This window comes from Otolemur garnettii, unplaced genomic scaffold, assembly GCF_000181295.1.
Source record: "Otolemur garnettii isolate 467f Iridium unplaced genomic scaffold, OtoGar3 scaffold00187, whole genome shotgun sequence".
Taxonomy (NCBI): domain Eukaryota; kingdom Metazoa; phylum Chordata; class Mammalia; order Primates; family Galagidae; genus Otolemur; species Otolemur garnettii.
In genome coordinates, this window is record NW_003852582.1 from 599,406 (window position 1) to 609,063 (window position 9,658).

The 9,658-nt window shown below is 34.9% G+C and overlaps 1 protein-coding gene across 1 annotated transcript in view; it reads left to right on the top strand.

Moving 5' to 3' along the window:
• Positions 1–6,499, top strand: part of UBR3 (ubiquitin protein ligase E3 component n-recognin 3 (putative)) — a 223,553-nt gene extending 217,054 nt beyond the window's left edge. The window contains exons 34-36 of the mRNA XM_023507551.1: positions 2,964–3,173; positions 3,667–3,806; positions 4,074–6,499. Of these exons, the coding sequence (XP_023363319.1) occupies positions 2,964–3,173; positions 3,667–3,806; positions 4,074–4,191 (468 nt within the window). The 3' untranslated portion in view covers positions 4,192–6,499. The remainder of the gene's footprint in view (positions 1–2,963; positions 3,174–3,666; positions 3,807–4,073) is intronic.
• The last annotated feature ends 3,159 nt before the right edge of the window (positions 6,500–9,658 follow it).

A 9,658-nucleotide genomic window follows, 5' to 3' on the forward strand; every position in this document is an offset into this window, starting at 1 on the left:
GGAATTGTATTCTTATTTAAAGGAGAACTGGCTCACATTAAAAAAAATGATTTGGACTAGCAGATCTAAAAGGTCATATCTTTAACTTTAAAATTTCCTGGGCCTTTGCTGCCAGATCAGCTGGTAAAAGGGTTTGTGTTGGAAATGAGTGATTGGAGGGTAGTGTAGGGGAAGCGGTGAGTAGTTGTGTATGCCACAGTTAAGAGCTCAGACTTTTTTCTGTAAGTAGAATTATAGCTTTAGAGAAATGGAATAATACAATGAAAGTAGTACTTTAGGGAAGTAATTCTGGTAGCTTCTTAGTAGGTAAATTAAAGTAAAGATAAAAGGAAGCCAGAGACTGTTGAAGTGGTAAAAAAAAAAAAAAATAATCTAGACTTATTTTCTGGTAATAAAACTTAGAAAGTAAGTAATGCAAGAGACATTTGAGAAAAATACATGGGACTTGGTAACTAGAGATACATGACTTTAAGGTTTTGAACTTGAATCATTAGGAGAGTAGTAACTACTATATATAGTTCAAATAGGAACATGCTTCCAGGTAAACACATCGCAGTGTGATGATGCCCTACTGCCTATAGAAGAAGATGTGGACTCCTTGCATGGCATTCAAGGATTGTCACTATCTTGCTTGCCTTTCCATCTTTATTCTCTTCCACTCACTTGCCACTGCCTTGCTCAAAGTGCTAAAGATGTTATATGGTCAGGCTTCCAAACATCCAGAAGCTCTAGATGTCTGGTGTTTCTCTGATGTTCTGTACTCACACTTAGATGATCTGGAAGATTTATTTGGTACCTGCTTATCCTGAATTTAATAGTAAGAGAAAGGAAAAGAGAAGGAAAGTATTGTAAAGATACATGCCATGATAAGAAGATTCGCAAGTAGTCTTAAAGCTACAGCTTATAACAATTAAATATATATGACTTTCTTCTTTCCAGCACCTCAACTGATTGGATTTACTTGACCAAGGATGTGACCCTTTATTCAGAGAGGGCTAATCTTCTGGTGATGGGTCTTGTCTTCCTTATATAAGGCTGTAATAGTCTTGGGTTAAATTTTTGCTTGTCAAGCTTAGTATGTGATGGGGGGGGGGGTGGGTCTCTAAGTTCCAAAATACTGCTACCAATTAAATAGCAATATTCGTATTCTTCTTGATAGTCAGGGTCAGCCTACTGAGACAATGCTGTAAGCATCCCACTTTGTTCTCCTAGTGGTATGAGGAATCTAGAAGGGTCAGATGGCATTTAGTTTCCATTCAGTGGATTATTACATCCCCCAATAGAGAATAGTACTCAGCTTCTTTAGGTACTAAAACCACAGGAGAGTCCAAGTAGCAGTGAAGCAGAAATTTAAAACTATATTTTTAGGTGTAATCATGAGAGCTACCTCAACTACTTTTCACCCATTTATCCTATGTGTTCCAGCCTTGAGAAAGATCACCCATATATCCTGGTGGCTGTTTACAGCATGTACCTCATGCTGTAGGAGCATATACGTCACTCTGTAGGTGTTTTCTTCCAGCTGGTACCCTCTACAGCTATTCTCAACCTGTGGGTCGTGACTGCTTTGGGGGAGAGCGACCCTTTCACAGGGTCGCCTAACCCATTCCTGTATATCAGATATTTACATTACGATTCATAACAGTAGCAAAATTATAGTTATGAAGTAGCAATGCAAATAATTTTATGGTTGGGGGGGTCACCACAACATGAAGAACTGTGTTAAAGGGTTGTGGCATTAGGAAGGTTGAGAACCACTGCTCCTCCAATTGCTAAATTTTATGGCACTGATAAAAAATCAGTTTAGTAGGTCATCATTTAAAAGACCACTTAACTTTTCCAGATGATTTGAGTATGTGTTAAGATCAGTAGATGCTTTAGACAGAGCCTTTTGCTTTACATCTTGCCTTATGAAGGAAATTCTTTGATTAGAGACAGTGTTGTGTGGGCATCTGGGTAATACACAACCAAATCTTTTCCCTTCCCATTGATGGATGGGTTCCAATGTAATAAACATTTTAACAGAATATGCCATCTTTGGGGTCCAGGGTTTGCCACTGAGGGTCCTGGCAATTAGCATATTGTAAACCTATATATTGTTCTTGTCCTTATGAAACTCACTGATAAATAATAAGCCCTAGCACTTATGGATACTTTTACTATATTGATTTAGATGTATCATTACTGACTGTAGATAATGTGAAATATCACTCTATAAATTGCCTGTTGTTTTTTCAGTATCTGAAGAGAATAAATTTATACTACATTTTATTTATTTTAAGTGTGAATGGAGTCGCAGTGACAAAAAGTGCTATTACTAATATTTTTATATAACTACAGATATTGAACTAATTTGACATTTGTTTTATACTTATAGCAAGGAATTTACGACCAGAATTGTAGCCCAATATTTCTGAATACAAAAGATCTTAACAGCTTGAGGTGTAACAAATTGTACTCAGTATTCTAGGAAGGAGATTATAAATTAGAAAGTATTAAAATAGTATTAAGATAGGAATAATGAGTTATAATCATGATCTTCTCTAAAGAAAAGGCTAATATGTTATTTATCTGATAAAAGTTAAAACTTGGTTTTAAAAAATGTGTAATTTGTTAAAACTTTTGTATTAGGTTTATTTAAAATGATAAACACTTAGATCTAACCTACATGCTTAATGATAGTTAATAGTTTTCTTTTAAAGTAATAACAAGTTTAAATTTTTTTACAGTGATTAATTTTTAAAAGTATAACATATTGCAATTCAAAACATTAGAATAGAGAATAATTACTAATATACTATTTTAGTCATTTATAAAATGGAAATGAGAGGAACATTAATAAAGAAAATGTTACATTTTTGGCACATGTTCCTTTCTTACAAAGAAGGCCTTTTAAAAATAATTATTTTTGGTTAGTGACTTAAATACATGAGACTAATGAATATTTTTGGGTAATGTTTTAGGCCTTGCTAATCCAAGAGTCAAGATGGAAATTACCGCACCTACTACAGTTGCCTGAGAATTACAACACCATTTTTCAGTACTACCATAGAAAAACCTGTAGTGTCTGCACCAAGGTTCCTAAAGATCCTGCTGTTTGCCTTGTTTGCGGTACTTTTGTATGCCTAAAAGGACTTTGCTGCAAGCAACAAAGTTACTGTGAATGCGTATTGGTAAGCAATAGTAAATAACACAAAGTTCATGAAAACTCACATCTCTTATTACATGGAAATGTAGTATATATCACAACGCCAGCTCTTCAAATTCAACTACTCTTTGAATTAAATATATAGTACATATAGGGATTGTGTTTTGTTTTTGCTTTTGTTATTGTAATTCAGCAGAAGGGTTTAAAAAAAAGTCTGTTGAGGTTTCTCCTACTGACCTTTCCTGACATACTTTTAAATGTGCTGTAAAACAACAGTCTTCTGTGCTGTTTGGGATGTTAGCCTCTGAATTAGGTTGGCTCTTAATTGCTTTCCTAGTTAATCCTTACCCAAATCCCTCCTAATCTATTAATATTAAAGTATTGGGGATAGGGTTATAAGTTTAACTTAGATGTAATCATATTAAAAATTTAAAGAAGGAATTTAATGAAGACATTCTTGATTTTGTTGTAAAGCTCCTTTGATCATGAAGTTCATTGACATATTTTTGACTTTTTAGCATTCTCAGAACTGTGGTGCTGGAACAGGAATTTTCCTTTTGATCAATGCATCAGTAATTATCATCATTAGAGGTCACCGCTTCTGCCTTTGGGGTTCTGTATATTTGGATGCTCATGGAGAGGAAGACCGGGATCTCAGGTTAGTTATAAATGTGTATCCAGGTGTTTTATTGAAGTTTGGTTAGTAAAAACCAGTGTCATTCCTGGCTTTGTAATTATAATATTTTTAATATTAAGTTCTAGTAGTCGTTTTGAGGTAGTCTTCCTATCAACATCCTGAGAAAACATGAAATAAACCAAATTACTCTGTCACATTTTTGCCACAAAGAATTTATTAAAAAAAGAAATGCCTGTGGAATCTTTTCAGTATTGTTATTTTTAATACTTTTTTTTCTTTTTATTCTAGGCGAGGCAAACCTCTCTACATTTGTAAGGAAAGATACAAAGTTCTTGAGCAACAGTGGATTTCTCATACTTTTGATCACATCAATAAAAGATGGGGTCCACATTACAATGGGCTGTGATTCACCACCTCAGCATTGCATTATATCATCATTTTCATTAAGGATTTATTTTGTCAACAATAAGCTTTAATTTAATTTGGGGGATTAGTGCTTTTACTGAGGGAGAAAAAGAAAAAAAAAAACATGATGAAGCCTTTCCAAAATTAGGTGCTTGGTAATCACGTTAATGGTATAATAATTTTTTTTTTAAGTATATGAAGAACTTAACAAATAACAAGTTAAATTATTCCTTAGTGGTCATTTTTTTAAGTGCACAATAAATAAGCACAACGTGTTCACAAAATCATTCAGAAGTGATTCTCCCCCAAATGCATATCGGCTATTCATTGATACTTAGAGTGGGTGTGATTTATTTGAAGTTTTACTGCCTCTTTCCTGTGTGTTTTAATTTGCATCTACTAAGCATAATGCATCTTTTTCCTCTCTCATTCTCTCATTCTTGTGTTGATTTGAGAATTTTGCTGTATGTAATTAGAAAAAATGTAAAACATGATTTTTGTGAAATATTGTATAGTAAAAGTTGGTCTAATAGTAGAACTGTAAAATTTTTCTTATTGTGAAGAATATGTTAAAAGTTTAAAGCTTTGCTGAAAACTTAATTCATTCTCAGGAATTTCATAAATGTTCTCCCCAGGTAAATAATTGAAATAGCTGTAAAATAAGTAGATAGCTGCTGTTAATATAGTAGAGTACATTTGGGGGGGGGACTTATGTATTGGTGGGGAGTCCTTAAAAATAAAAACTTGCCATTTCAATTGGATGAATTACTAAAGTGGTAAAAAAATAGATTTATCTATAAAATCAAAAGACTTAAGAACATACTCATGGCAGATTTTGTGCATGCCCGCCTTTTATTAACAACCAAGTTTTTGTTGATGATTGGCTTAGAAACGCTCAGACTTCCCTACAAATGCATCATAAGTTTTTGAACTTTATTGTCAATTCAAGAGGTTCAGCTATACTGCATTTGTGCAGTGTAATCACTGCTATTTCAACTTAGTTTCCTAAAAGGGGGAAAGGCTCAGTGGTGATGGCCCTCATGAATGAACCATGTGTCTGTGTTCTTCTCAGAATCTGCTGTGAAAAGCAATTTTTGTTTGCAGGGTTTTAAATCAGTAAGAATTGGAATGATTAAACTAATATCCACTTTCTTAAGTAGGGAAGGAAGATTATAGAAAAGCATGTTATATATTGCTACCAAGGTTTTTTCCCCAGATGATTCAGTAATTTGATGATTATTTCATGTATAGTGCTATCAAGCAATCCTGGTACTTTGGACTTCCATGGCTTGTTATATAAAATTACATTTTTACGTGTAAAAATAAACTTTAAAAAATCTAATGAAAAATGTAAAAATAACATCAGACCTGTGTTCTAAAATTTTTTGTAATACCATATTACAGAATGTGAAAGTGAACATTAAATGATGGCCTTGCATTAAAATAGGGAAAACAGAGCAGTACATACTCAAATATGTTCAAAAAGTCAAAAAATTACCTATAGGTCTACAATAAAATACCTGGAAATAGCTTGCTATTTTTATATACATTTCCAAATTATTAAGATAACTTTCTGTAAGACTAGAATGATTCTGTTGGACTAAATAGCTGTCCTTTAAACCAACACATTGCTACTTTTTTAAATACTGTATCATAAGTTCAGCCTGTCATGTTTTTTGCATTGATCATTATGAATACCAGACCATTTGTACGTGTGGTTGAAGAGCAAAATACTAATTTACATCTCTAGTAAATACTGTTACAGGATTCATGAACTTGAGTAATTCTACAGTATGAAATTCTGATGTTATATATACACATGATATAATGTATTCAGACTTTGGTTACTACTTATTTAAAATGGAATGTTTTATGGTTGTGCATATGGATGTGAAGTGAAAATATTAGCCTTAACTTTAAAATTTGGATATTTGATAGTGTTTATTTTGATATTGGTGAATTAGTCACCAGTAAATTTTAAAAAAGCACTTGGTTGAAAAATGTACTTGAATACATACATGCATGCTGCTAAACTAGAACTTTAATTTTTTTCCCATAACTTTTATAAGTCCCATTTATAAACCCACTTTTAAAAATTACAGGTCCAAGTTAGAGTGATGTGTGTATATTATTCAAAAAAATGTACTGGTGTGATATCTTGTATGAATGATCATTTAAATACAGTACATTACTGTAGAAGCTAAATCAATCTTTATAATTAAGCAGAAATTACAAAACTAGGAATAATCAACATTGTAAGATATGTTAATAAAAACCTACCGTCATTTGGTTGTGAAAGGTCCTTAAAATGTTTAATGCTTACATGGTTTTTTTCAAAGATATTAACAGTAATATGTATTAATGAGCATGGCTAAAAGATCAAACTATAAGTAGTAGTTGCTTTAAGGTAAAATAGGTCGAAAACCGTTGCCTTTTATTTGCAGAGCTAGTTCCTGTTTTTCTCTGTCTTTGTCTCATAACTCATGCAAAGCAGTTGCTAAGTGTTTTTTTTTTGTTTGTTTGTTTTTGGTTAGGGGGAGAAGGAACTGGTTGTGTAGATCTGAGAAATACTGTTATGGTCTCTGCTCTTTTCTGAAAGTTTCTAACTAGACTTCAAAAATTGAAAAGTGCTTTATGATAATATCTATTTTAAACTGTGGTCTTGTTTGAATTGACAGTCCTCACCCTTACTCCTCTTTCCCTCCATCCTGAAGCTCACCAGCCATTTATCAGCTAGCAATTCCATTCCATTCATTTTCCTTCTATTTTCTGTATTGTGTTATTTATTGATTTCTGTGACTTAGAAAAGACACTGAAAACTCAGAGGTAACAATAGTATGGGAGGATATGAGGCCTAAGACTCTCTGTTGGCTTTTATTTAGAGGTCATATTGGGAAAGAAGAAAACAAAAAGCCTGATTTTGGCCAGGCCAGATGGCTCACACCTGTAATCCAAGCTTCCTAGAAAGCTGAAGTGGGTGGCTCACCTGAGCTCAGGAGTTTGAGATCAGCCTGCAAGACCCCATCATCAGCAAGACCCCATCTCTACTGAAGAAACAGAAAAATTACCCAAGCTTTGTGGCTGGTGCCTATAGTCCCAGCTACTTAGGAGGCTGAGGCAAGAGTTTGTGCTTGAGTCCAAGAGTTGGAGGTTGCTGTGAACAACAGAACTGTATCCAAGGTAACAGAGTTAGACTCTGTCTCAAAACAAAAGCAGAAAGCTTGATTTTAACCACTAGAATCAAATCACCATGGCAATGTTCATTTACTGATGGGTATCCCTGATAGTTGACTTTTGAGGGACAGAGGACAATTTGTGACTATTTCTCATTCCCACTCTCAGCCCAAGTTCTTTCCTTGCCTTATGATCTGGGAAGACAATGTTAAGCACTACTTAGTTCAGATGAGCTGGAGTGGACAGGATGACTTCAGGATCACTTCTTTGTTTATGATGCTTCAAGCTCCCTCTTCATGGGGGATATCAAATATGGAAGAGCTATTACCTCCTATCTTAGCATATAGTAGTCAGCTAGTGATGGAATGATTGTGACTCATCTGATACAACATAATGAATAGGTGCAGTTACTTTGTGTTGATCTGCCTTTATGAGTTAAATTAATGAAAGATGTGACAATACCAAACTGATGAGGCAGAGCACAAGACCAGGAAGAGTGGGGTCAAGTGCATAGATACAGGTTTTGGCTTAAGGGGAAAGACAAGATGCAAGAGAAAAGAAAGGTCTGGAGTAAAATAAGAGGATTTATATGATTCCCTCTTGGTGACAGAGGAGCAGGGTATGAACAGGTTTAGCATATCTTGGGCTTAAATAAGTGGTAAAAGTTTAGACGTATACTCAGAGAACAGAGAAGAAATAAAGATAAGACAGACACTGTCTGCTTATGGGTCTGTACAGTGTTTTCAATCTTTTGTATCTCATAGCACACTTGAACCTATAGTTAAACTTCCATAGCACACTTATGTTGATCAAAAGATAAAGTAAAAAAGTAAATATACTTCGCTTTGAACTTCTTTTGAAAATAATTTAATTAATCTTTTAAAAATTTTGCAGCACAACCTAAGATCCTTTCATGGCACACCAGTTGAAAATCACTGGTCTCATGGAAAACAACACTGGTGATATGATTATAGGTCAGCTGAATGTTATCAGCAAGTTAGGCTTTGAACACCAGTGGACTCATTTAATTTGGGGAAGTTAATGGAAGCCTACGTTGAAGAAGTGTTGTTTAAGCTAAAACAAGAGAAAAGGGTAGCGGTGAGTTAAGTGAAGGCAGGAATGGAGGAGGGTTGGGTTGGGTTGCCTAAAAGATGCAACCCACAGACCCCAAAATTAGAATAAGATAGTTGCGCTCAAGAAACTGAAGAAGTGCAGTGCAGTTGAACTCAGGAAACTGAAGTGCAGTATGGTCGAAGGATAGAAAACAGAGAATGTTGCAAGAGATGATACAGAAAAGATAGGCAGGAATCAGATCATGGCTTCCTGAACCATTGTGGATTTTGGTCTTTATGGTTGTGGCCTCAGTTTAGAGCAGAGGTCAGCAAACCTTTTCTAGAAAAGGACCAGATGGTTTCTGTCACAGCTGTTCAACTCTGCCATTGTAATGCAAAAGCAACATAGGCACATAAAAATGAATGGACATGTCTGTATTCTAATCAAGCTTAATTTATAAAAGCAGGCTGCAGGCTGTAGTTTGCCAACTCTTGGTGTAGAGAATGAGAGGAGGAGAACAGGCAGATTTGGAAAAGCCATTGAGGAGGGCAATTCACTAGCCAGTGGAGAAATGAAAATAGCTTATACTATGGCAGTGAAAGAAACCACTTAACTTCTGGCCTCATGGTTGGTGGTAGTATTTCACGAGTTAGGAAGCAGTAGAGAAGGATCAGGTATAAAGTTGAGAGTGATGTGTACAGACTTTTTCATGTTGAGTGTGAAGGTATGTGACAATTGATGGATTTGAAAGGTAGGCATTCAGGATGAAGTTTTGGGTGAAGTTCTAGACTGGGGAGTCATCACCTACAAATTGTAATTTAGAGGAATGGATACCATCCAGGGATAAGAGGGCCTGTGGTAGCATCTTCAGAGGACAAGCAGAAGATGGTGAGCCAAAGGATAAGATTGATAAAGAGGGCAGTAGCTAGGAAAGGAGGAAAATGGGAAAGGCAGTTATTAGATTTTGTGATAGAGGAAGCAACTGGTATCCTTGATGAGGGCAATTTTGGTGAAGTGGTAGGAGCAGAACCAGAATATAGCTCTTGGAGGTAAGTAGAAAACTTTCACAGTAAAGTTTTTTTGAAAATAATTTAATTAATCTTTTAAAAATTTTGCAGCACAACCTAAGATCAACCTGTGTGATCCTTACACAGCAATAGAAAACCAATCACTTAATCTGCTATTACTGGAAAACAGAAATGTCTATGTTCATTTAATCACCACATTAGCCACTGTCTCCA